Source organism: Megascapheus bottae, chromosome 31 (assembly GCF_031878675.1).
Source record: "Megascapheus bottae isolate mThoBot1 chromosome 31, mThoBot2.hap1, whole genome shotgun sequence".
Taxonomy (NCBI): domain Eukaryota; kingdom Metazoa; phylum Chordata; class Mammalia; order Rodentia; family Geomyidae; genus Megascapheus; species Megascapheus bottae.
In genome coordinates, this window is record NC_143539.1 from 7,440,640 (window position 1) to 7,467,673 (window position 27,034).

Consider the following 27,034-nt stretch of genomic DNA (forward strand, 5'->3'; position numbering starts at 1 on the left):
TACAAAGAAAGGGCTGAAAGTGGTGCTGTGGCTCAAGTGGTAGAGCTATAGCCTTGAAAAAGCCCAAGGACAGTGCTCAGGCCATGAGTTCAAGCCCCAGGACTGGCAAAAAGAACAAGAAACTGAAATGTTTTCCAGGTTACAAGTAATACCCTTTAAGCCAGGTATGGTGATTCCCACCTGTAATCCCAGCACTCTGGAAATGAACCTTAGTGTTTCATATGCATGAGTATGCCCAGAGAGAAATTATTTTGTGAGTGTGTTTTTACAGAAATATTAGTCATACTTAAAAAAAAAAAAGCCCTGCTTTTATTGAAGTGTGATAGTGACAATCTCAAGACAAAAAGATAGGGAGATAGACAGCCGGCTGGGCTGGGGGCAGGGTGGGGGTGAATGTGCTGGTAGCAGCACCGGAAACCTCAGACTGCAGGGATCCCCAAGTGGGGGAGGGAGCCTTTGGTCTCTCCCCAGCCTCTTCCTTCCCTCTGGCCTGAGGGTGGGTGGGGAGGGGCAGTTCCTCTTTCCTTCCCAAGCTCAGAGGCCCCAGCTCCCAAGGGGTTGAGAAGCAGGAGCACCCTTGAAGGGGAGGAGCTGAACCCCAGTCCCACAAGGACCCCCTCCCCGAGGAAGCATGAACAGGAAAGACAGCAAGAGGTAAGACACACCACACACACACACACACACACTCACACACTACCTTCACCCCAGAGGCCAACAGCAAGTCCTCAGGAAGGTTGGGGGTGTGGGGGGAGATACTTAGGAGGGGCTAGGATGTCTGGATCCCTCACATTGGGTTAAATTCCTGTTTGGAATTGAGTTACCCTGAATCTTTTCCCCCTGTCCTTCTGCTTTCCACCCCAGCTCCCACAGCGGGGTGTCTCTCATCTCCCTTGGGGTCTAACTTGTCTCTAATCATACTCACTGCCCACCTCCCTCCCACTAGACTGGGAACTCTTAGGCCTCCTTCAGGACCCAGGGAACAAAGAGTGATGGAAGCTCTTAACACACTCCTGGCTGCCCCAGACACCACAGGGGGCTGCCCGGCAGTCGGCAGGTAAGGGCCAGGTAGCTGCCTATGCCAGGAGGCGTTGGGAGGAATTCCTAGGTATGCTTGCCCTCTTTTCCACACAGGGGACAGAGGGTGCTGGGTTCCCAGCCTAGGTAACTCTTTCAGCCCTCCCCCACCTCTGCTCCCAACATGATTCTGATAAGTGGATGGGTCCTGGGGTCCTTTCCGAGACTATTCAACAGTTTGTGGAACACTGGCCACTGCATTTCTTGTGCGATCTTAGTTAAGTTCCTCAGTTGCTCTGCTGTCTTTTTCTTGTAATAATAGAGTTGTCATATTGTAAGTTTTTAGTCAAGTTAGTCTAGATCAGTGATTGGGAACTTTGAAACACATGTCACACACACACACACACACACACACACACACACACTGAAACTTGCTGGACTCATCCCTGATGTTTCAGATTCCGTAGATCTAGGTTGGGCCTGTGAGTCTATATTTATATCAATTCCTTGGCAGTACCATTGATGCCAGTTGTGGAGAATCACTGACCCGTTTAATGATCAGTCAGCAGTCAGTAAATGCTTGCTATTAGTCAATGATATTCAATATCCATATATTGAACCAAGATGTGCCAGGCAAAACATGGTGGCACCTTTGTCATGGGGTTGCCCTCTTGGTAAATTCACACACACACACACACACACACACACACACACACACACACACATATATATACAGCTGCAGGCTTGGCTTCTAGTCTTCCCCATCCCTTTTTATTCTCTGTCACTTGAACTCAGCTTTTCCACATCTGGGCCACTTATCAGCCTGAGCAAATCAAATCTATTACTTAGAACTGCTAAGGAGCCAGGCATTGCTTGATCATAAAAAAAAAAAAAATTCTGAGAAAGGTTCAAAGATGACCCTCATTTTTCATGTGAGACCAATGGCGACTAAAGAAAACAAATGACTCACACACCAAAAAAAAAAAAAAAAAAGTCACAGAGCCAACAGAAATTTGTCAAACCCAGTTTTGTCTGGCTCTGGATCTCAGTTTCTCCTCCTTTGTTCTCCACTTGGAAATGGAGCCTAGGGAGGCATAGAGCAGAGTGAAAATTTATTTTTAAATTTTCATTGAGGCTGCTGTGGCCCCAGGGACCCTGCCTAGCTCTGAGGAGACCTAGAGAGGCCATTGCACATTGGTACTTCCTCTTTGGGCTCCAAAATTGAAGGACCTAGAATGAAGGCTATGACCCTAGGTTCTGCAAAATATCCACTTAGGGAAGGGACTAAAAACTTAATACAATATGGAGATCAAGTAGAGGGTGAAGGGGAAAGATTTGCTTCCAGGGGCCTGACAGCCTGAGTCTCTTTTCATGCTGTCTGGGTTGAGGAGGAAAAACAATTAAAATAAATAAATAAATAGGTGAACTACCAGTGGCTCACACCTGTAATCCTAGCTACTCAGGAGGCTGAGATCTGAGGATTGTAGTTCAAAGTCACCCCTGAGACTCTTATCTCCAATGAACCACCAGAAAACTGGAAGTGGTGCTGTGGCTCAAAGTGGTAGAGTGCTAGCCTTGAGCTGAAGAGCTCAGAGACAGAGCCCAGGCCCAGAGTTCAAGCCCCACAACCAACAAAAACAACAAAAGACAAAAATAAGAAACAAGTGAACTACAGAGTCAGAGGGACCAACTCTCTGTGTCATTCCTCAGGGAATGATCTTAGGGGTTCTCTTCTTTGACTTCCTGAGGTATCAGGACAAAAATCTCAGCAGGACTATGTCAACAGGAAGTCTCTCATGAGGCCTAGGGACTGTATTTATCAAGAGGAGTATGAAAGCATTGCTTGGAGGAAGGAGATCTTCAGTTTCTCGGAGGGTCATTTACTAAGGACCCCAGAATTACTTTCTGGGGACTTCCTTGATCCCCTGAGGATGTAGACTATTCCTGGGGGGGGGTTCTTCCTTGAGTCTCTAGTAGTACAGGAAGAACCTTAGGATATTACTTGTAGGAGAGTTCTTTCATAGTGTCTTAAGGAATTTGGGTTAAGAGATATCCTGAGGGTTTGCCCAAAGAAAGCCACACCCACAGCTGGGTACAGGTGATCCTGGCTACTCAGAAGGCTAGATCTGAGGATCGTGGTTCAAAGCCAGCCCAGACACAAATGAAAGTACCGTGAGAGTCTTATCTCCAATTAACCACCAGAAAACCAGAAGTGATGCTGTGGGTCAAAGTGGTAGAGCCTTGAGTTGAGCTCAAAGTGGTAGCCTTGAGCTGAAGAGCTCAGGCACAGAGCCCAAGCCCAGAGTTCAAGCCCCACAACCAACCCCCCCCACCAAAAAAAAAAAAAAAAGCTGGGAGTGATGGCTCACGCCTGTAATCCTCTCAGAAGGCTGAGATCTGAGGATCGTGGTTTGAAGCCAGCTTGGGCACTAAAAAGACCATGAGACTCTTATCTCCAATTAACCACCAGAAAACTGGAAGTAGCCCTCAAGGGGTGGGATGGTAGCCTTGAGCTGAAGAGCTCAGGGATAGTGCCCAGGCCCAGAGTTCAAGTCTCACAACGAAACAACAACAAAAAAGGCATACCCATGAATCCTTGCTGAGGGACTATGCCCACAGGAAGTCTCATCAGGAATGCTCCGTGAAGACAGGAGGGCAAGGGCGGCTCCGACCAGCCCGACGCCACAAGACCTGCCCCAGTCCTCGAGAAATCAGCAAGGTCATGGCTTCCATGACTCTGGGTGTGCTAAGTGAGAACAGCTGCAGCGAAGACGAGCTGCTGGAGAAATGCATCCAGTCGTTTGGTGAGTGTCCCTGGCCCTGGCCAGCCTGCCCATCCAACCATGCATTTTCCTTTCTCAGCTAGCAGGCGCAGAAAATGTACATGGAATGATGCTGAATCTTTATGGATAAGACAAACACCTGTATTTGTTTTCTTCTGAAGTGAGTGAGGTAGAAAGCTCTGTTCAACAAGAAGAGGAAGGTGCAGTGCTTGCCCAAGTTTGGCACAGATAAGGAAACCAGGGCATAAACATGTTCTATTGTCTGCTCAAGCGCACGCTGGGCGTTACTGGTAGAGTTGGCATTAGAGTCAGGCAGTCCATCCAGTCCTACAAGCTGTCAATCCATTGCCCAGAAGTCATTTCGATGGAAACCTTCTTAATCTCAGACTCAACTGGCAGCCTACGCCGCGGGGACCACATTCTCAATATGGTGCTGGCTATGCACAACTGGGTACTACCTTCTGTGGAGTTTGCTGCCCGTCTGCTGACTTCATATCCTCCCAGTATTGTAAGCTGTGGATGGCGGGGGGGGGGGGGGGCGGAGGGGGACAACCCATGTGGGTGCCTGGGAGATAGGAACAGGAGGAGAGGGCAAGCTGGGGTACTAAAATAAAAAAGCCTTGACCAGAACTCAGATACCAGAAGGCCACAGAAGACACACAGCAGCAGAGACAGCTGCAGATCTGCTATCTAGTCAGGTAGGCCCAGGCCCAAACCCTCAATCCTATACCCAAGACTCCTACCCAAAAGATCTCTCTCAGACTCCCCAACCCAGTTCCCCCACAGACCCACCCAGAATCAAAATCTAAGACATCCCTGCCTTAGTTCCTCAGACCCCCCCACCTCTGCTCTTTAGAATCTCACTTCTTTGAGATTCCCCAACCAGATCCCAAAGACTCTCTCCCGACCAGATCAAGAGACTTCCAGCTCTAACGGTCCCCCCCCCCACCCACTAGTTCTCACAAACTCCTAGTACTGCTTCATTCTGTTCTCAAAAATTTCACCCGTGGGGCAGGGAGTTTGGCCTAGTGGTAGGGTGCTTGCCTGGTATACACAAAGACCTGGGTGTGATTCCTTGGTACCACATACCTAGAAAAATCTGGAAGTGGTGCTGTAGTTCAAGTGGTAGAGCTCTAGCCTTGAGAAAATCCAAGGACAGTGCTCAGGCCCTGAGTTCAAGCCCCAGAATGGCAAACAAACAAAAAAATCTCACCCCAGTCTGCTTCTTCAAACCCCCCCCCACCACCCTACAATCCTACTTCTAAGAGATTTTCATGTCCATCTTCCAAAGATTTCACCCACCCCATGTGCAGAGAGAAACCTCAAACTTGGGGCTGGATGTGATGAGACACAAAAGTAATCTCAGCTAATCCTAGCTACTCAGGAGGCTGAGATCTGAGGATCAAGGTTCAAAGCCAGCCCAGGCACAAAAGAACCTGAGAGCCTTATCTCCGATTAACCTCTAGAAAAAGGGGAAGGGGAGATTGGCTCAAGGGTAGGGTGGTAGCCTTGAGCTGAAGAGCTCAGGGACAGTGCCCAGACTGAGTTCAAGTCCCATGACCCACAAAAATAATAATAATAATAATAATGAAAAAGTTTAGGTGGATAGGGGAGAGAAGAAAAAAAAAAGAGAGACAGAAGCAAAAAGAAACTCAATTTATCTTAGAGATTGTCCCATCCTGGCCACACCTCCAAATCCTGACTTCCAAAGATCACAGAGAGAGAGAGAGAGAGACAGAGAGACAGATAGACAGAGAGACAGAGACAGAGAGAGATCTATAACCCAGTGCCTACAGAATCTTCAGCTCAAGACCCCTGTAGTGACCTCCCCCACTGCAGTCTCACCATGATCTAAACCACTGGCAGATACTGGCTGAACAAGCATCCAGAAGCTTTGCACCAGGAGCCCCAGCTAGAAGAAGTCATAGGTCGCTTCTGGAACAAAGTGGCCCAGGAGGGGACCTCTGCCCAAAGGAACCTGGGGGATGCCACCCACCTGTGAGTCAGCCTCATGCCCTCTTCCTTGTTCCCCTATCCTGCCACCTTTCTCCCCACCCCCCAGACATTGAACTCTGAGCTATTTCAATATCCTAGTCCTCTTCATTCCCAGCCTGAGCCCTGGTGGCCCTGGCCCCCCTCCTCTCATGAGCAGCCCAGGCCTGGGCAAAAAGCGTAAAGTGTCCTTGCTTTTCGACCACCTGGAGACAGAGGAGCTGGCTCAGCATCTCACATACTTAGAGTTCCGGTCCTTCCAGGCTATCACGGTGAGAATCCCTCTCTACGCGCCTCCTCAATCAGGGCACAGATGCAGGGGTGCTTGCATAGGCAAGCTCTTAAACTGTCAAATTTAGCAGCCAGAGGCTCCACGAAAATGAGTTAAGCTGAATGAACGCAGAGCCCCTGGGTTCAAATCCCATCAGCTCCTTCTTACCTGGGTAACTAGTATCTTAATGTCACTGGGATTCATTTATAAACTAAGGGTCATAATAGTTCATCAAGTGGCTGGAGGAATGAAAGGTCTCATTTTAAAAATGCTTACGACAAAGGCAGAGACTGGTAATTCACACCTGTAATCCTAGCTACTCAAGAAGCTGAGATCTGAGGATCCCAGTTCAAAGCCAGCCTGGGTAGGAAAGTCTGTGAGACTTTGATCTCCAATAAATCATCAAAAAGACACAAGTGGGGCTGTGCCTCAAGAGGTAGAGCACCAATCTTGAGCACAAAAGCTCAGAGACAGTGCTCAAGTGCAAGCTCCAGGACCAGCACACACAAAAGCAAAACTATACGGTTCAGAATCGAACCTGGCTTCATTTAAACATTTCTCCTGAGATGGGAAAGGACCACCATAGTGACAGGGACATGTAGCAGTCTAAGACACCAGAGGTCATGACTGCTGGGGGGGGGGGTTATTTGATGGGGACCCTAACTCTCACCTCTCCCCCAGCCGCAGGACCTGCGAGGCTACGTTTTACAAGGCTCTGTGCGAGACTCGCCGGCTCTGGAAGGTTCTGTGGGTCTGAGTAACAGTGTGTCCCGCTGGGTGCAGGTCATGGTACTCAGCCGTCCTGGGCCTGCACAGCGTGCACAGGTGCTGGAAAAGTTCATTCTCGTGGCTCAGGTAAGGCCTGCCCTACTTTCTTGGGGTTGTTTGCATTGTGGGCACTTGTGTGGTGCAGTTACCTGACCCTTCTCCTTCAGGCCCCTGGACACCAACAGACCAGTTCCTCCCTGGCCCCGCCCACACCATCACACTCTGAGCTGGTCTCACCCTGGCCACGCCCCATTGCGTCACCGTCCTTCCTTCCTCCCCCCTCCCTTCTGGGAAAAGGGAAGCCCTACGGCCCGGTGGCCACGCCCCTTTGCGTATTTCCACGCAGGCCACGCCTTCCCTCACTTTCTTCCTTTTACTGGGCCCCTTAGATCCTGAGGTTCCAGCATCTGCGCTTAGCCTGAGCACCTTCTCTACTGTCCTGAGGCTTTCCCTGTCCCTCAAGTTTGGAAAAGGGAAGACTGAGGGACTGACCCCATATTTGTCATTCATCTTACTAACTTCTCCACATTTGCCTCTAAGGGTTCCCAGCTCCTCTCCTCTTCTTTGTCATCTTATTCATCCTCCTTTTTGTGCTCATCCTGAGGCTTGAATTCAGAGCCTGGGTACTGTCTTTGGGCTTTTTCTTTTGGCTCAAGGCTGGAGATTTAGTACTTGAGCCACAGCTCCACTTGCAGCTTTTTGCTGGCTCATTGGAGATAAACCTCATGAGCCTGGATCATAACCTAGTGGTAGAGTTCTCGCCCAGCATGCATGAAGCCCTGGGTTCGATTCTTCAGTACCATATATACAGAAAGAAAGAAAAAAAACGGAAGTGGCGCTGTGGCTCAAGTGGCAGAGCACTAGCCTTGAACAAAACGTGTCCAAGGATAGTGCCTAGGCCCTGAGTTCAAACCCCAGGACCGGCAAAAAAAAAAAAAAATCTCATGAGCTATACTGCCCAAGCTGTCTTCAAACTGTGATCCTCAGAGCTCAGCCTCCTGAGTAGCTAGGACAATAGGCGTGATCCACTGGCAGCTGGCTAGCTCCATGCCTTCTCTTCATCTGTTTGGCTCTCAGAGAAATGTGACACACAATCCCTCACTCACATCTGTCCGAATGCTCCACATCTGTCTATTCTCCCCCCCCCACACACACCATAGATCCCTGACTTGTAGTCCATCTCCTGCCCTGCACACCCACCTCCTCTCACCTGTCCCATGACCCACAGCCACCCAATGCTACGGTAAAATGGTGCCATTTTAACCCTCTGCCCTGCCTAGCCCGTGATGCCCACATTGCTGACATCTCTGCTCTTCCTAGAGGCTTCGCCACCTGCAGAATTTCAACACGCTAATGGCCGTCACCGGAGGCCTGTGTCATAGTGCCATCTCCAGACTCAAGGACTCCCATACTCACCTGAGCCCTGACAGTACCAAGGTGAATCCCCATCACCCTACCTAAACTTCCAAGTGAGCCAGGTACCCATGGCTCATGCCTGTAATCCCAGCTACTCAGGAGGCAGCCAGCCTGGGCAGACATTTGAGATTCGTATCTCCAATCAAAAGGCGGTTAGTGATTTGCCTTTGGGGGGGGAGAGGAGGGGCCACAGACATGGAGGGACAAAGAGTGAATCAATGCAACAGTGGTACTCACTAGACACTATTTGGGAACTGAACTATATAAATTGTGGGTAGGACAGTAGTGAAAAATAGGGGGGTGGGGAGAGAGAAGGAATAACATTGTCCAAAAAGAAATGTACTACTTACCTGACTTAGGTTACTGTAACCCCTCTATACATCACCTTTAGAATAACATTTTTTTTAATTAAAAAGCCATTAATAGAGATAGAGTCATAGAACGCCATAGAGCCTTGAGGGGGGAGAGCCAAGTGAAAGTGTGAAGCTCTGAGATTAAGCCCAAGTATAGGCACAAAACAACAACAAATATAAAGTTCCAAATGGTTGGTAGCCCCAAAACACCACACTAAAACTCCTAACCATCATCTAGGGGCTCTGGAACCTCAAGAAGGGAGAAAGGGGACTCTCTGGGATGGAGACTTAAGAGAAACATAAATTTGGGGAAGATGTGTGGATCTAGAGGGATTTGGGGTGTATCCCAAAGGCAACAGGTCCCTGGGGTTCTGGAGCCTGCAGGTAAGTTAGGCTACTCTACTTGGAGAAGCATCCATGGCCCACAGCGTGCCCCTCACACACAGGCCCTGCAGGAACTGACTGAGCTGCTGGCCTCTTGCAACAACTATGCACGTTACCGCCGTACCTGGGCTGGCTGCACGGGCTTCCGGCTGCCTGTACTGGGCGTGCATCTTAAGGACCTGGTGTCTCTGCATGAGGCTCAGCCTGACAGGTTACCCGATGGCCGCCTGCACCTGCCCAAGCTGAACAGCCTCTACCTGAGACTACAGGAGCTGGCAGCCCTCCAGAGACAGCACCCCCCATGCAGTGCCAATGAGGACCTGCTGCACCTACTCACAGTGAGTGGCTGGCCCAGCACAACCTGGGAAGACCAAGACTTTGAGTCTTGGTGGGCAGGATCGCACTGGAACTCACGAGCTTTTTGAAGCCAGAGCTTTTCAGGGGCTAGCTAGCTGGGTAAACTTTAACAAGTCACTAAACTCTCAGTTCCTATCTCTGTAATGTAACAATATAACAGGACCCACTTCAGGCAGTGGTTGAAATAGTTACAAAATAATCTGGGGTCTGGGAACATGGCCCAAGTGGTAAAGCACTTGCTTAGCAAGCTCAAGGATGGATAGATGATAGTAGAGAGATGGACAGAAGCTAGATGGATGAATGGATAGAAGATATAGATGGATCTAGATAGAAGACGGATGGGTGGGTGGATGGATAGATAGAAGATGGATGGATGGATGGATGGATGGATGGACCAGGTGCTGGTGGCTCACACCTGTAATTCTCACTACTCAGGACGCTGAGATCTGATGATCATGGTTCAAAGCCAGCCTGAAGCTAGGCACAATGGCTCACACCTGTAATCCTAGCTACTAAGGAGGCTGAGATCTTGAGGATCAAGGTTCAAAGCCGGCCCAGGCACTAAAGTCTGAGAGACTCTAATCTCCAATTAAACACCAGAAAACCTCTGGAAGTGGTACTGTGGCTCAAGGGGTAGGACAGTAGCCTGGAGAACTCAGGGACAATGCCCAGGCGCAGAACTCAAGTCCCACAACCTACCGAAACAAAACAAAACAAAACAAAAAACAAACACAAAGCCAGCCTGAGCAGAAAAGTCTGTGAGACTTTTATCTCCAATTAACCACCCGAAAATTAGAAGTGGCCCTGTGGCTCAATGTGGTAGAGCACTATCCTTGAGCAAAAGAGCTCAGGGACAATGTCCAGGCCCTGAGTTCAAGCCCCACAACTGACAAAACAATGAAGGAGGAGGAGGAGGAAGAGGGGATGGATGACATATGGTTTGATAGAATTTAGATGGCTAGGGTCCATCTGACGCAAGTACCTACTGTTTTGAGGTATGCCAACAAGTTCAAACATCCAAGTTTAAACAAAAACCCAAGACCTGATTATTGATCATTTGCTGGTGCCAGGCATCATGTTAAACCCTCTCATTGCACCTCACAAGCCTAGTATGTGGGCACTGTTTGTGCCCATTCTGCCAACTGGGACGGATGGAAGGCTAGAGAGATGATGTGGCTTACCTACTTCCCCCACAGGACAAAAACTGGCATTTGAATCCTGGCAGGTCAGCTTCAAAGCCCTGTGTGTTCATGTGGTAGCCTGTATGACAAGTCCTGAGGATTAGAACTAGGATTCAGGCTGTTGTTCACCTGGAGACTTATAGATTGGACTTTTTTTTTCCCAGTCCTGGGGCTTGAACTCAGGGCCTGAGCACTGTCCTTGGACTTTCTCAAGGCTAGAGCTCTACCGCTTGAGCCACAGCACCACTTCCGGCTTTTTTTTTTTAATGTATGTGACACTGAGGAATCAAACCCAGGTCTTTGTGCATGCTAGGCAAGCACTCTACCACTAGGCCAAACTCCCAGCCCTAGATTGGATTTTTTTTAAATATATTTTTATTGTAATTAATAGAAGGGTTACATGATATTTGCCAGATAAATGGTGCCTTAATTCCCACACATTGATACCCTTTCACATGTCATGGTCCCCATTTCCCTTCCCCCTCCCCCATAGATTGGACTTTTTAAGGACCATGGAGCCTAAGATTATAAAGTTCTCACTGGGCGCAGTGGCTCACGCCTGTAACCCTAGCTACTCAGGAGGCTGAGATCTGAGGATCAAAGTTCAAAGCCAGCTTGGGCACAAAAGGACCTGAGACTCTTATCTCCAGTTAATCTCTAGAAAGCAAGAATTGGGGTTTGGCTCCATTGTAGGGTGGTAGTCTTGAGCTGAAGAGCTCAGGGACAGTGCCCAGGCCAAGTTCAAGCCCCATAACCCACAAAAAAGAAAAAAAAAAGAAAGAAAGAAAGAAAGAAAAAGAGAAAAGAAGGAAAGAAACTCAGGAATAGTGTTCAGGCCCTGAGTTCAAGCCCCAGGACTAGCAAAAAAAAAGAAATAAAGTTGCATTTTCAGGTTGCAACATTGAGCAGGCCTGATGTAAAAATGGCAAGCATGGGAGTCATTTTAAAGTAGGAAGTTTTTGTTTGTACACCATTTTATGTTTGTGCAAGGGGAAGGGGTCTTATTGGGTCTTATCCACGTGTACATACTAGTGTGTCCCCATCATCCCACCCCTCCCTCTTAACACAATTGCAACAAGTTCATCCTTCCAAGCCGCACGTTGCTGGCTCACACCTGTAATCCTAGCTTGGTGATGAGAAATGAGGTCCAGGCAGGGACAGAGGATCTAAGTAGCAGGATGGCGACAGACAAGGAGGCTCCCTAACACTCTGCCCACCCCACCCCCAGCTCTCCCTGGATCTCTTCTACACCGAGGAGGAAATCTATGAGCTCTCTTATGCCCGGGAGCCCCGCTGTCCCAAGAACCTGGTAAGACCCAGCCCCTGGAGGGAATGTACGCCCCCTGATAAGTCTGTGCTCAACTAACTGTGCCCTTTTGTCCCCTTTCAGTCCCTGTCCCCTTTCAAAGCCCCTCTGGTAGTGGAATGGGCTCCAGGTGTGACACCCAAGCCAGACCAGACTACCTTGGGTCTCCACGTGGAGCAGCTGGTTGAGGTGAGAGGGGGTGGCTTCTAGGGCCTGGTAAAGAGTTGCCAGGAGAGGACAGGTATCTCTGCCTAAGCTGACAAGAGGGGCCCCCGAGGACTTGGGGCTAGACTTGGAGACCTTGACCTTCCTCTTCCCTCCATGTGCCTCTCAAGTCCGTGTTCAAGAATTTCGATCCAGAAGGCCATGGTACCATCTCTCAAGAGGACTTTGAGCGCCTTTCAGGCAACTTCCCCTTCGCCTGCCGAGGGCTTCACCCTCCTCCTTGTCAGGGGTAAGTATCCCTGACTCCTCAGTTTCCTCCTCTCCCCCCCTCCTTCACCCCCCAGACCCAGGAACGGGACTGCCAAGAGATGGTGTGCCTCGTCGTGTCTGGGAGGGGGGGCTGGTTGTGCTGAGCCCTGTCTTTGTCCCCAGGAGTGGCTCCTTCAGCAGAGAGGAGCTGACAAAGTACCTGCTCCACGCCAGTGCCACCTGCTCCAAGCTGGGCCTGGCCTCCCTGCACAGCTTCCATGAGGTTTCCTTCTGCAAGCCGGCCTTCTGTTACAGCTGCAGCGGCATAGTAAGGCCTCTGCCCCATTATCTCCCTGGGTCCACATCGCCCTGTTAACTCAGATGTTTTCCTAATTCAGTCAGTGCTCAGATCTGTAATCCCAGCTACTCAGGGAGGCTGAGATCTGAGGATCTCAGTTCAAAGCCTGCCCAGCAGGAAATTCCGGGAGACTCTTATCTTCAATGAACTACCCAAAAAAGCCAGAAGTTGGGGGGGTGATTCAAGTTGCAGAGTACCCATCTTGAGCAAAAGGAGTCTTGAGAATTTTCAAAACCTTGTAGCTTCCTCCCCAGAGGCCTGGGTAACCCATTCTCCTCTTCCCTCCCCAGCTCTGGGGGGTCACCAAACAAGGCTACCGCTGTCAGGGTAAGTAAGTGGGGTAGCCTTGAGTGAGAGGGACATAGGAACCTGCAGGCTGGGAGGATAAAGACATTAACTGCTCCCTCCTCGCTCCCTAGACTGTGGACTGTGCTGTCACAGACACTGCAAAGACCAGGTGAAGGTGGAATGTAAGAAGAGATCAGGGGCCAAGGGTGACATGGGTGTCCAGGAAGCCCCGATTCCACCCATGCCAATTCCTCCTGCCAGCCGTGGTAAGACCCGGATGGAGCAACCCTGGGAAAGCCTGCTGGTTGGGGTCCATCCTATAATATCTCTCCCACTCATTGGCTTTTACCCAGGCTCCCAGGGACAGCTGGACCCTAACACTGGAAGCCACCATCGCCATGCTTGGACGCAGACAGAGTCTTCACAGTCTTCTTGGGTGTCTGAAATGGTGAGGAGGCACCACGCCCCCAACCCTGATGCATATAAGACACATAGACCATTTGCCTAGAGAGATTCTAGGAACACTAGAAAGTCCTTGATGGTTTGTTTGGGTGGGAGGGTGCAGACACTGGCTAAATTTTTCATGTGGACAAGAAAATAAAAGTTTCAATACATGCCAGGTACCAGTGGCTCGCACCTGTCATCTTAGCTACTCAGGAGGCTGAGATCTGAGGATCACGGTTCAAAGCCAGCCCAGGCAGAAAAGTTACTGTGAGATCTTATCTCCAGTTCAACACTCAAAAATGAGAAGTGGTGGCTCAAGGTGGTACCGCGCTAGCCTTGAGCAAAAGAGCTCAGGGACAGTGCCCACGCTCTAAAGTTTTTGAGAGATTTTGAGAGAGAAAAAGAAAGGAGGGCGGGGAGTAAGGCAAGAATAAGACCAAGCTGGACTCCAGTGGCTCACACCTGTGATCCTAGCTACTCAGGAAGCTGAGATCTGAGGATCAAGGTTCAAAGCCAGCCGATGCAGAAAAATCCATGAGACTCTAGATAACCACCAGAAAGCTAGAAATACAGCTGTGGCTCAAAGTGGCAGAGTGCTAGCCTTGAGCAAAAGAAGCTCAAGGACATAGGCTGCGAGTTTGGCCTAATGGTAGAGTGCTTGCCTAGCATGCACGAAGACCTGGGTTCTATTCCTTGGTACCACATACATAGGGAAAAAAAATAACAAAATTGGAAATGGTGCTGTGGCTCAAGTGCTAACCTTGAGAAAGTCTAAGGACAGTGCTCAGCCCCTGAGTTCAAGCCCCAGAGCAAATCACCAAATCATATGTGAAGCTACAATAAATACCAGTGGAGTAAATTCCACCCTTCACTCTTCCACTCTGCTCAGGTATAAATTCAGCCACTTAGCTCTAATCTAGACAAAGCCCAAGCCCCAGCAGTGAACGGTTATCCAGATATCTTCTACTCCCCTCATTCCTCGTCTTCCTCCTTCCAGGTCTCCTTACCAGCAAGAGTTCCGACATCCACCACGCTGGATTCCTAGACATCATCCGGGGCTTTTCTCACCACACTCCCCTCCCACAAAGGCACTGCCTCAGCCCCACCCACACAGCTTTGGTACCCATCATCTCTTCCTCAAAGTTCTTTCTTTCTTTCCTGTCTCACTGGTTTTCCCTGCAGAGTCTGTGCAGTTCTGTGTTAGAAGCATTCAGACTTTGCCATCTCTCTAATATCCACTTCACAGACAGGGAAACTGAGGCTTTGTACATTCAAGCTTCCAGTTCAAGGTGTGGGAGGCAAGACTCATTCCCTGGTGCTCTCAAATTGAAGCTCTGGATCCTGTGCCACAGGGACTGTTGGCATAGATCAGGAGAGACCAGGATGAAGGATGTACAGTCTGTGAGGTTGCACAACAGGAGAGATCTGGAAGGTCACAGCTTTATCCTGCTCAGAAGCCACCTACACCTACTGGTCAAAGCCAGTTCTTACAATGACCTCAGAGAGCCCCATGAAAGGGGCCCCATCCCCACCTTTCTGACCACATCTCTCATGTCTTACCCATCCTGCTGTGGCTAAACTGACCTTGCTGTTCTTCAGATAAGCTCCAAATCACCTACCTCAGGACCTTTGCATTGGCTGTTCCCTCTTCTTGGAACACTCTTCCCAGAACCCTGGGAATTTGTTCAAGTGAGACCCTCTTGGTGACAACCTCTCTGACCTCAGGACATGGGATCCTTGCCCCAGTTCTGGCCTTCCTGATTCATTTTCCCCTACAGTACTTCGTCCTCTGACAAATGATACTTTTCAGTTATTTATCATGTTACACGTCTGTCCCTCCTCACTGGAAATGTCAGTTTCAGGACGGCAGAAGTGTCTTTCATTTCTACCGCTGGGTCCCTGGTGCCCAAAACAAGGCTGGCACAATGTGGGCCTGTGAGAAGTGTTTGCGTCTGCTGGAAGGGAAGGGGGTGTTTTTGAAGAACAAAGGCCTCGTGGGTGCTCATAAGGCAGGGGCCTAGGCACAGAGGCAGAGCCCCTCCCCACACACCCGGCCCCTGCAGAAACAGGACCTACAGCTGCCAAAAAATTAAATTTATTTTCCAGAGAGCATGACTCCTGGTGTTGAATGATGCGTGGGGCATGGCACATTTTGGGGGAACCTCAAGAACAGGGATACGAAATGACAGGTACCAACTGCCAGACTGACTCACAAAGATGGCCAAGGCGTCCCCATTTACTTCTTTTTCTTCTTCTTGTGACCCCAGCGCTGGTGGCCTGCCTTCCACCCTCCTCCATCTTCCCTTCGCCTCTGCCACGTGGGCATGGGAGCCTCCAGTTCATTTGGGCGGCCTCCCCGGTCTGGCACGTGACCCATCATCACCTGAGAGTAGAATAGACCTGAACTTTACAGAATGAAGAAAAGACTCAGGACGGTAACAGCAGCAAGCAAGGGGAGCAGCGTGGGACAGAAGAAGGAAGAGAAGATGGTGACTAGTTGAAGAGATAGGAGGGTGCATACGAAATCATTTACACGGGGGCTATTTTGCTTCAAGAATATAATAAATTGAGCTAGTGGCTCACACCTGTAATCCTAGCAACTCAGGCGGTCAAGCTCCAAGGATCATGGTTCAAAGTCAAGCTGGCCAGGATAATCTGTGAGACTTATCTCCAAACTATCAAAGAGCCAGAAGTGGAGCTGTGGCTCAAGTTGCAAAGTGCTAGCTTTGGGGGGGGGGGGGGGAGAACCTCAGGGACAATGTTGAGGCACACACACACACACACACACACACACACACACACACACACCACACAAAGGGCAGGAAAGTCTATGCGACTCTTATTAACCAGCAGAGACTCCAATTAACCAGCAGAAAATTGGAAGAAGTGCTGTGGCTAAAAATGGTAAGGCAGGGCCTGGAGTTTGGCCTAGTGGTTAAAGTGCTTGCCTAGCATGCATGAAGACCCAGGTTTGATTCCTTGGTACCACATACATAGAAAAAAGCCGGAAGTGGTGCTGAGGCTCAAGTGGTAAAGCTCTAGCCTTGAGAAAGACCAAGAACAGTGCTCAGGCTCTGAGCTCAAGCCCAGGACTGGCAAAAAAAAACAAAAAACAAAAAATGGTAAGGCATTGGCCTTGAACACAAGCACTCGGGGACAGCACCCAGGACCCAAGATCAGGCTCCAAGATGGACAAAAAATAAACAGACAGTGAGGTAATAAAGGAGTGGAAACAAACTGAAAAGGTGGACAATAGCTCAGTAAACATGTAGACTGTTTTAAAGCACCAAGGAGCCTAGGAGAATTTTGAGCTAGGGAAGTCTATGTCAGATCTGTCTGTGGGGCTGGGAGTTTGGCCTAGTGGTTGAGTGCTTGCCTAGCATGCACTAAGACCCGGGTTTGATTCCTTGGTACCACATACCTAGAAAAAGCTGCAAGTGGTGCTGTGGCTCAAGTGGTAGAGCTCTAGCCTTGAGAAAGCCCAAGGACAGTGCTGAGGCCCTGAGTTCAAGCCCCAGAACTGGCAAAAAATAAAATAAAATAAAATGGAAGCTTTCTAGTTGGGCGCCGTGGCTCACACCTGTAATCCTAGCTCCTCAGAAGGCTGAGATCTGAGAATTGTGGTTCAAAGGCAGCCCAGGCACAAAAATCCATGAGACTCTTATCTCCAATGAATTGCCAGAAATCTGGCAATATAGCTGTGGCTCAAAACGGTAGAGTGCTAGCCTTGAACTGAAGAGCTCAGGGATAGTGCCCAGGCCCTGAGTTCAAATCCTGCCATCAAAAAAAAAATCCTATGTGGAGTAGGTTATAAGTGGTGGGCCCAGAGTTGGAGAGTGGGAGTGAGTAGACAAGCATGGTCCAGGAGAAATGCTAAAGACTAATGTGAAGGCCAGGGGTGCCAGGATCCTTCCCCACCCCCCAGGTACCCACCTTGTGGATGGCACAGCTGGTCCCTCGGCGGGCAGCCACACTGGTGGCGGGAACCAGACGAGAAAGGTCAGCTCGGGCAGCCAGAACATGTGCAATGGAGACATCGGATTCTGGGGTCAGAAGCTCTCGAAGAGGGCTCAGCACTGCCCTCATGGCTGCTCCTTGGATCTGGAGTGGGAACAGGATAATGGTCACCCAGGAAGTGCCCAAGAACCCTGCCCAGCTATGAACCATCATCTTGGGACCATCTCTTCCCAACTCAGGACTTCTACTTTGGGGGTCTCTTCCCCCAAAGACGCATAAGCTAGAAGCATGGTCCTAAATACCACGTGGTCCTTATCACCACTGTGATAAGTAATAAAATAGCCAGGGGCTGGGAGTTTGGCCTAGTGGTAGAGTGCTTGCCTAGCATGCACAAAGACCCAGGTTCGATTCCTCAGTAACACATACTGGTACTATGGCTCAAATGGTAGAGCTCTAGCCTTGAGAAAAATCCAAGGACAGTGCTCAGTTTCTGAGTTCAAGCCCCACGACTGGCCAAAAAAAAAAACAAACAGCCAGGTGCTGGTGGCTTATGCCTGTAATCCTAGCTACTTAAGAGGCTGGGATCTGAGGATCAAGATTCTAAGCCAGTCTGGGCAGGAAAATCTGTTAGGATCATCTCTAATCAATCACCAGAAAACTAGAAGGTAAGCTGTGGCTTATAGTAGAGCATTAGCCTGGAGCACAAGAGTCCAGGGAAAATGTGCCAGGCTCTGAGTTCAAGCCCCAGAGCTAACAACAACAACAGAAAAGTAATAAAACTAGCAAGTGTGGTGGCTCATGCCTGTAATCCTATCTATTTGAGAGGGAGAGATGAGGGATTGTGGCCGGGAATCAGACTGGGCATAAAAGTTCTCAAGACCCCATCACAATCAATGGCTGGGTACAATGACATGCTTGTTGTGCCAACTAGAAGAGAGGCACAATGGCTAGGTGTAGTGGTGTGTACTTGTCATCCTCCAGGGATACAGGAAAGGACAAGCTAGCTTGGATAGGAAATGAGACCCTACCTGGAAAACAACCAGTGCAAAAAGGAGCTGTGTGAGGCCATGAGTTCAATCCCCATTACTGCCGCACACACAAAGAAAGTGGTGGAACCTTTAGAGGTAGAGTCTAGGTGTAGGTATTAGATCATGAGGTACTTTGCCTGGAAAGGATTAATTCAAGCCTGTTGGAAGTAGATAAAGTCTCACAGGACCAAATTGTTCACCAAGAGCACTTGTGTTATACAGAGAGCCAACTCGCCTATAATCAGAGTACTCAGGAAGCTGAGATCTGAGGATCCCTGTTTGAGGCCAACTCAGGCAAGAAAGCCCAAGATATACTCAGGTCCAATTAAGGACCAAAAGAACCAGAAGTGAAGCTTCTGGTGACTCAAGTGGTAGAGCACTAGCCTTGAGCAAAAAAGCTCAGGAACAGCATCCAAGCCATGAATTCAAGCCCCTGGATCCCCACAAAGAGGGGGTTATCTTCCACAAGCACCCACTGGCCACTTGTACTCCTATTCTATGATGATATCCGCCACGTTATGGCACAGCACAGGGTCACTGCTGGATCTATTTCAGCTTTTCAGCTTCCCAAATCATAAATCAAAATAAACCCCTTTTCCTTACAACGTCCCCAGTCTAAAGTATTTTCTCATAGCATCACAAACACAGCTAACAGAGCCTCCCAGGGGTATGTTCAGGAAGACATTCCCAAGGCAGAGCTGGGAACTCAAGAACGCCCTAGAGACCCTAAGATTCTAGAAGTCCCAATCCTAATAAGATTTCAAAATGGCCTGGGCCCACAGAACCTACAAAGAATAATATTTCTGGTCCTCCCCCTCCCTCCTTTCAGCAGCTGTGCCCCCAACCTCCTCCCCACCACACACAGTTGGGCTTCCATCCTCCTGCCAGGATCCTTTGCCCACACCTCTGCCCGATGGCTCCAGTGGAATGAAGCTGTCGTGAGGTCCAAGCGCTTGAGAAGGAGGCAGCGGCGGCAGCCATACTGCTCTGTCAGGCTTTGGGACAGGGACTCCAGTGCTTCCTGGGAGAAAAGGTCTGTCAGGTCAAGAGTCCCTCCCCCTCTCTTTCATCTCTGAGTGAGGATATTGTTCATGTATAGAAATACAACCTCTTTGCTTGCCTAGCATGCAAAAAGACCCAGGTTCAAGTCCTCAGTACCACATACACAGAAAAAGCTGGAAGTGGTGCTGTGGCTCAAGTGGTAGAGTTCTAGCATTGAGAGAGCCCAAGGACAGTGCTCAGGCCCTGAGTAGAAATACACACTCTTACCCATTGTGGTGAATTCAGTGGGTAGCTGAGGAGGGGCTGCATGGACCCCGGGGGCACGGAAGGCAGGAGCTCTGAGATCTGATGGGAGAAGGCAGAAGCTGAGGCAGAAACAGGATGGATGGATGACTCCATGGACCTGTTTCCCTTTACCCTAAGGACCCAGGCCACAAAAGCAAAAACGGCAGACAACAGCTCTAAAAGGCATCCCTGGGACTTGAGCGCTGGTGGCTCATGCATGTAATACTAGCTACTTGGGAAGCTGCGATCTGAGAATCATGGTTTGAAATCAACCAGGGCTGCAAAGTTCACCAGCAAAGAGCCAGAAGTAGAGGTGTGGCTCAGGTGGTAGAGCACTAGCTTTGAGTGAAAAAACTAAGAAATAGTATCAAAGCTCTGAGTTCAAGTTCCTGTACAGGCACAAACAAAATAGGATCTTCTTTCCATGCAAGGCGGGGATGCCCAAGTGGGGTAGGGACTTTAGCTCTCTACCTTGGCATGTATCTCTTGCAGTAGCTGGCTGGCAGGGGTTCTTGGCATGGGTTTGGGAAGCCCTAGAGCTTGGCGAGTGAGCAAGAGTTCCTGGACCATATCAGCTCCCTCCGTCCCTTGTCTAAGGGGTGGCACAGGGCTGAGATCCCGCCTGGATTGCAGACACAAAAGCCGAGCAGCCTGGATCTCAGCGCAGAGAAAACCTACAAATAGGAAAAGAGATCCTTTACAGGTGTTATAAAAGAGGACAGCTGCCCCATCCATCACCTCGGTTGCCCATCTAGACATAACTTTGGGACAGCCTCTAGAGTAGCGCTTACCCAGGAGGGACCCAAAAGTTCTCCTCAGAATTCGACTCCTGCCCACTTCCGAACCCCTTGCCAGGGCTCCACCTACCTCCATCCGCTGCAATCAGCGAAAGCCTAGCCCCGCCCATTCCAGAGCCATCGCCCCGCCCCGAATCGCCGGCCACGCCCCTTTCCTGACGTCACCGGCCAGGGCCCGCTCGGGTCATTCTGAGCCCGCCCACCCCAGGGGCCTTAGCCACGCCCATTTCCGCAAGCCAGGACCACCCTAGAGGCTCACTCAGCAGGCGCAGGCCCGCGCCAGGCTCCCGCAGCGCGAGCGCGAGCCCGTCGCCACCGAGCGCGCGGTCCGGGCAGTGCAACGCCCGCAGCAGGCCAGCCAACTGTCGCAGGAACTCGTCCTCCGCGGCCGGACCTGCAGGAGGCGCGAGATGTCAGGACGCGGGTCCCGCGGTTTGGACCGCGCGGCGCCTCCCCCACCCCCTCCAGTTCCATCTATACGCACCGTCGCGGGCGCTCAGCACCTCGGCGCCTTCCTCTCGCTGCTCCAGGGCGCCCAGAGTCGCCAGCTCGGCCGCCAGCCGCGCGCACAGCGCCCTGAAGTCTGGACACCAGGAGCCCCGAGCCACCGTCTCCGGAAGAGCCCCATAGCTGCGGTGGGACGTGGATCAATGCGAATCGCTCTCCATCCGCGTTCCGATGTGAACCCGCCCTTCCCGCACACCCCAGCCACGCCACACGGTCCCTTACCCTAAAGCTAGCAGGTCCTGGGCCACCGCCGCCGCCCCCTCCATGGAACCGCGGCCTCGGGCCGTCGCGCGCCCCCTTCAGGCCGTAGAGCAGACTCCGCCCTGGGAGCGCCGCGCATTTGGAACAGCCCTAACCAATCAGGTCTTCGAGCGAAGAGTCTCCTGCACTCTGATTGGTGTAGGAGCAGGCAGAGCCCACCCACCCCCCAAGCTCCGCCCACGAGGCTCACCTGGTAACCTGTCCCGGGTTGTAAATTTGACAGCTTGGGTTCAGGATCCCGGGTGTGATGTCTAGAAAGGCAATGCGACATGAAAACAACTTCTTTCCTTTCCCTCCACCTCTCTCACTGATACTCTGCTCTTAATACACATCAGGCCAAATGTTCGCCCAAGTTCATGTCCAAACCAGAAATATACTTCCTTCTTTTCCATCTTATTTCTGGAATTGCCCAGGATGACCTATAAATTGCTATTTGGGCCTTATTAAGCACTTTTTGGGGGGATGAGACTGAGATTTAAACTCAAGGCCTCCTGCTGAGCCATACTTTCTAGCCCTTTTGTACACTGGTTACTTTGAGATAGGGTCTTGCTTTTTGCCCAGGCCAGGCCTGGATGGCAATCCACCTGCTTTGGACTTTCTGTCCTAACTAGGGTGCCCAGCTTCTTTCATTGAGATGAGTCTTGACTTGACTGGGTTAACCTGGAACTTAGATTTCCCGATTTTAGCCTCCCACATTACTGGAATGACAGGCATACACTACACCTGGCTATGAGTCTTTTGTGTATGGAAGCACAATCCTCCCCAACTCAGCCTTTCAAGTGGCTAGGATTACAGGTGTGAGTCACTGGTGCCTGGCTGTTAAGCACTTTTTATATAACTAGTTAATTCTCCCAATGTTAAGAGTATGTATTATTAAGGCCAGGTATGGTGATGTATGTCTGTAATCCCAGCTACAAAGGAAGCAGAAGAAGGAGATTACAGTTGAGGCTGGCTATGGAGAAAGCACAGGACTCTATCTGAAAAACAAACAAGAGAACTGGGGTGTGGCAAAAATATATGAAGACCCTGGAGTAGTTCAATCTCCAGCATGAATATGCTTAACAGACACACATAGTTTAACACACAATAAGTAACGATGGATATATATTCAGCATTGGGGGTGCTTCTGGGCTGAATACTGTCCCTACTTCAAGAGTGGATACGTAGTATAGCAGGATCTAACCAAAACTTTATCCCAAGCTGGTTTCTGGTATTGCTGCCTGTTGATTTTGTTAAAATAAAAATCTTTGTTCCAGCTCCAATCTCTTCCTGGCTGTCCTTATCTCACTGTGTGGAGTGTCCTGGAAGCATCGGGAGACAATACAGTCTTGAGCTTGTCAGAGTCACAGCCTGATCTTTACCTGCTCCTCTCTAGAGCGTTAACTAGGCCAAGGAGGTACCCAGAATGGCACTGACTTCAACAAAGCATCGAAATTACTGAGTCCAACAATTTGCCCTATAACCTTTTGACTCCTCTTTTCTATCCCTCTTCCTTCCATCCTTTCTCTTTCCTCTTCTCTCTCCTTTTCTTTTGGTACAGGGGCTCCAATCCAGATACACACATGCTAAGCTCTGCCATGAGCCCTGCCCCCAAGTCCGGATTCTCTATATTAAACCCCACAGAGAAACTGGTGTATTCTCTTTCAAAATGAACCCAAGCCCTCCCCACACCCTGGGGGCTTGCACACAGAATTCACATCCTTCTATTGCTTAGGGGCCTGCCCAGGACTCCAGTTTAAGACAGTCAAAACCAAAGTCCAGGACTGGGGTGTGACTCAGGGGGTGGAGCAATTAGAGGGGGAGATAAAGAGAGAAACCACATAAAGGCTTGACTGGTACCAGACCTTCTCTGAAACCCTGTCCCCTCTCTCTCTGGACTCTTCCGGTATCCACCCCCCCAACATTGGCTGTTGGCTTTCATTGGAATGTTCTTCCCTGCAGACATCCACACATCCCCCTCATCTCTGTCAGATCTCCCTCATCTTTGTCAGGACTCCTGTGTGGGGCCTAATCTGACCACTGGCTGAAACCAAGCCATCTGCATAGCTTATGTTCACTTTTTGTTTCCTTGAACATGAAACAGTCAAGGTGACTCATGTTCTCTCCCCACCAGGAAGTCAGAAGCTCCCAAGAGAAGGGAGGATTCTGTCTATGTTTGCTGGGTTAAATGTAGGTTTGTATGTGTGCTGGGCCTGGGAGCTTGAACTCAAGACCTGTCTCTGAGCTTTGGGGCTCAAAAGTAGCACTCTACCACTAAGGGCTTTTGGGTGGGTGGTTGGAGTTTCACAGGCTGGCTTCAGCCATGATCCTTAGATCTCAGCCTCCTGAGTAGCTAGGATTACAGATGTGAACCACTGGTGTTAGCTTTTTTTCTTTCTTTCTTTTTGGTAGGTCATGGGGCTTGAACTCTGGGCCTGGACACTGTCCTAGAGCTCTTCAGCTCAAGGCTACCACCCTACCCCTTGAGCCATAGCCCCTCTTTCCCTTTTCTAGTGATTAATTGGAGATAAGAGTCTCAAGGTCTTTAGTGCCCAGGCTGGCTTTGAACCTCAATCCTCAGATCTCAGTCTCCTGAGTAGCTAGGATGACAGGCGTGAGCCACTGCCCCCAGCTTGGTGCTGGCTTTTTTGGGGGGAGGAGGTACTGAGGTTGAAATTCAAGCTCTCAATCTTTTGCTTTAGTTATTTTTAAAATAGGGTCTGGGCTTTTTCCTTGGTCTGACCTGGAACCATAATTTTCTGTCACCTTCTCCTAAGTAGGTGGAGAGCTACCATGCCCTGCCCTGTTTATTGGCTTCATCCCTTGTGCCTACTACAAAGCTTGGCACCCTCATGCTCGGTCCATGAATGCACTTGCTGAGCGACTTCCTGGGTTAGCCACTCAGGGACTAAAGGATGTGGAGGGAAAGGAGAACTGAGGCAGGAGATTCATCTAGCCGTTCCAAAACAGGAGTGAACAAAGGCGCATCCATGCAAATAAACAACACAGGCCGAGTCGTTGTCACAGACATTTCTTGGAGCAGATCTCAAGCCCCCTCCCCCATGACAAGGCTGGGTCTTCCGCCCCCATCCTCCTTCCACTGCAGCCTGCAGCAGTGCTAACAATAATTGAGGTCCCAAGACTAGCTTGCAATCAAGGTCAGGATGATACATGTTGGGGTGCCTCCCCCAAGTTTAGGGGCCAGGCATCCAATCTGAGGGGTAAACAGCTAGAAAATGGGGTCTGGGGCTCCAGGATCTGAGGTCTTCCTGGCTCCCAGGGTAAACCCTCCAAGCACCCATGATTTGGGGGCTGGGTGATGGAGGGCATCCATGGATCAGAGGTGGGTACCAGCAGGGAGTGGGAGGGCTGGGAGATCTGGGAGAGGTGGGGCTGGGAGGTGGAGGCCCCGGAAAGAACCTTCTGGGGGGAGGCACCTCTTTATCCAAAGATCTCACAGCACCGTACAGTACTCTGGTCTCCCGTCCCACCCCCCTCCCCAAAACGAGGTAGGTTTTAAGAATGGAGCTTCCCCCCAGCCCACCACAGAAGGGGGGGAGACCGAGGCACAGAGAGGGGAAGGGGGACCCAAGCTGCCCCCAGCCCCTCCGCCCTCAGCTCTGGTGGGGGTGCCAGTAATGAGAGCTGGGCAGAGTAGGGATAGGAGGAACACCCTCCCTTCTTTTTTCTCTCACCCATCCCAGGGTCTGGTTGGGAGAGCTAAATCTCACAGGTTCCGGATGCAATAAATAGTTAATAATTTAAAGTGACAGAACAAGGTATGTCTTGAAGGACCCCTCACGCCGCACACTCACACACACACACACACATACACACACAAGGCCATCAGAGTGTGGGTAATGAAGAAAGGGAAAGAGAAGTCCGTCCACACTGTCAGATGCTTGGGGCCAGAGGCAGGTCCAATGCCATTCGTTTCTTTTCCCTTCTTTTGAGACTATCTTGCTACAAGACCTTGCTATCTCCCACTCAGGACGGATCTTAGGAGCACCAGCCATCTTGTCTCACTGAGCACAGCGATGGCATTGACCCCTGGATGAAGCCTGGAGAGGAACAGCATGAAGCCTTTCCAGCTTTCGGATACAGAAGAGGAGGGGTGGGTGGACTTGGGCCAGGGTTAGAGCTCAGGCTGGACTTTAGGGGGATCCACAATACTGGGATAGAATAGGGGTTCCCACAGAAAGCTAGCTCCTGACATTGCTTTTATGCCAATCAGAAAAGGGCAGGCAGAAATGACCTATACGATTGGTAGGTGGGGACAGGAGGGAAAAACTGGGAAAGAGCAAGAAAAAAGATGACCTTGGCCAAAGAAGAAATAGTCGCTTTACCTGACTTTCGTAACCGTAACTACTCTGTATATCACCATTATAATAAAATGAAAACTAAAAGGCAGGTCTTGTCTGATGCCCTGGCTTGGCCACCAGATGACACTAAAACCCTGTGGTCATCTGTCACCATTGTGTGCCTTTGTGTAACAAACAGCTTGCATAATCCTCTGTAGGAAGGCCTGACCATAACTGGAGGGAATGGGAAACTCTTGGAATCTAAGGATAAGGAGGAGCTGGATGGGATTGAAGGCGTGGCTCAGTTGGTAGAGCACTAGCCAATGAGACAAAGTGTCAGGTACTGAGTTCAAGTCCCAGTTTCCGACTATAAAAAGGGTGAGGGAGGACTATAAAGAGTAATTCTGAGGATTGCTGGGAACTGGGATCCCAGGGACAAGAATTCCAGGGCCTGAGGCCTTGGAGTTTCACGAATCTATGGAACGGTAGCATACCAGGAACTACAGTTTTCTGGGTATTCGCCAGCAGGACCCAGTGGAGACATTTCCAGGCTTCATCGGGTTAGTAGAATTTAAATCCAAAGGTATCTGGAATCAGAGAGTACTAGGATCTCGGGGCCAGCTCAGATCTGTAGATCAAAGTCCTGCATCAGTAACAATCCCAACACTCTAGTGCCGAGCCCTGCGTCTGGGGTGTCAAGGACAGCGTGAATCTTGGACCCAGGGCACTTTAAAGCACCTGGGAGTCACTGAGGGATCAGAGGTCTGAGTTGCCATTGCTACCCCAGCTTTCTGGAATTAGACTCCCAACCTGGCCTTTAGGGGACTGGGGAACTGGGAGTAAGAGGTGACCAAAGATTCCAGGACATTTTTGGACCTCAAAATCTAGGTCCGTGGGCCAGGAGTTTGGCCTAGTGGTAGTGTGCTTGCCTAGCATGCACGAAGACCTGGGTTCGATTCCTCGGTACCACATACATAGAAAAAAGCCAGAAGTGGTGCTGAGGCTCAAGTGGTAGAGCTCTAGCCTTGAGAAAGTCCAAGGACAGTGCTCAGGCCCTGAGCTCAAGCCCAGGACTGGCAACAAACAAACAAACAAACAAATCTAGGTCCAAATGGGAGAGTAGAAGAGGATTGCTGAAGGACTTGAGACCAGGATCATGGGCTCCATGGAGGCAGCGGCCCTAGGCATACACCTGGGGGTAACAGGTACCTCATAGTCTGTACATGAGATCCAGGGGCCCTGGCTTAGTAACAGGTGGATCTATACCATGGGCTGGCCCTCCTGGGGTCATTTTGGTCAGAATAGACTTCAGTATCTGCAGGGTCACCCACACTTCTTAATTCTTGCTGTCCCAAATTGATGACCAGGTCAGTAGACATTCAGAAGTTGGGTAGCCTTGAGACCAACATCTAGGGCTTCCAGCCCATATCACCAAACCCAGGAGGGGTTTGGTGTCTCAGCGGTCCTGGAGACTATACGGGGCATCTCAGGGGTTCAATACGTTTCAAAATATTCAGGGGTCGTTTTGGTGTGGAAATAGTTCATTATTGGCAACTCCTGACTAACTCTGGGGCTGTAATGTGAGGGT

At 50.2% G+C, this 27,034-nt stretch overlaps 2 protein-coding genes across 2 annotated transcripts; one reads left to right on the forward strand and one right to left on the reverse strand.

Annotated features, from left to right (window-relative positions):
* The first annotated feature begins 566 nt into the window (after positions 1–566).
* Rasgrp4 (RAS guanyl releasing protein 4) lies at positions 567–14,795 on the forward strand. Its single transcript, XM_090322991.1, has 17 exons — positions 567–654; positions 3,634–3,818; positions 4,184–4,300; positions 4,426–4,495; positions 5,664–5,795; positions 5,908–6,061; positions 6,844–6,915; positions 8,149–8,265; positions 9,044–9,319; positions 11,748–11,828; positions 11,910–12,014; positions 12,161–12,279; positions 12,423–12,567; positions 12,888–12,924; positions 13,017–13,151; positions 13,239–13,333; positions 14,327–14,795. The coding sequence occupies exons 1-17, from the start codon at positions 632–634 to the stop codon at positions 14,372–14,374; spliced, it is 1,911 nt and encodes a 636-aa protein (XP_090179117.1). The 5' UTR covers positions 567–631; the 3' UTR covers positions 14,375–14,795.
* Positions 14,796–15,408: 613 nt separating this feature from the next.
* Tslig3c (tRNA splicing ligase complex subunit 3C) lies at positions 15,409–21,197 on the reverse strand. Its single transcript, XM_090322992.1, has 8 exons — positions 21,128–21,197; positions 20,883–21,028; positions 20,658–20,792; positions 20,073–20,275; positions 19,584–19,661; positions 19,219–19,335; positions 17,263–17,430; positions 15,409–15,712 (listed from the first exon to the last, which is right to left on the reverse strand). The coding sequence occupies exons 1-8, from the start codon at positions 21,169–21,171 to the stop codon at positions 15,566–15,568; spliced, it is 1,038 nt and encodes a 345-aa protein (XP_090179118.1). The 5' UTR covers positions 21,172–21,197; the 3' UTR covers positions 15,409–15,565.
* Positions 21,198–27,034: the final 5,837 nt, after the last annotated feature.

Coding starts and splice junctions, on each gene's coding strand:
- Rasgrp4 (XM_090322991.1), top strand. CDS start 632: ATGAACAGGAAAGACAGCAAGAG. Junction 655..3,633: donor AACAGGAAAGACAGCAAGAG/GTAAGACACACC, acceptor CTATGCCCACAG/GAAGTCTCATCAGGAATGCT. Junction 13,152..13,238: donor AATTCCTCCTGCCAGCCGTG/GTAAGACCCGGA, acceptor GCTTTTACCCAG/GCTCCCAGGGACAGCTGGAC.
- Tslig3c (XM_090322992.1), bottom strand. CDS start 21,171: ATGGAGGGGGCGGCGGCGGTGGCCCAGGACCTGCTAGCTTTAGG. Junction 20,793..20,882: donor GGTGCTGAGCGCCCGCGACG/GTGCGTATAGAT, acceptor CGCCTCCTGCAG/GTCCGGCCGCGGAGGACGAG. Junction 15,713..17,262: donor CCAGCTGTGCCATCCACAAG/GTGGGTACCTGG, acceptor TTCTACTCTCAG/GTGATGATGGGTCACGTGCC.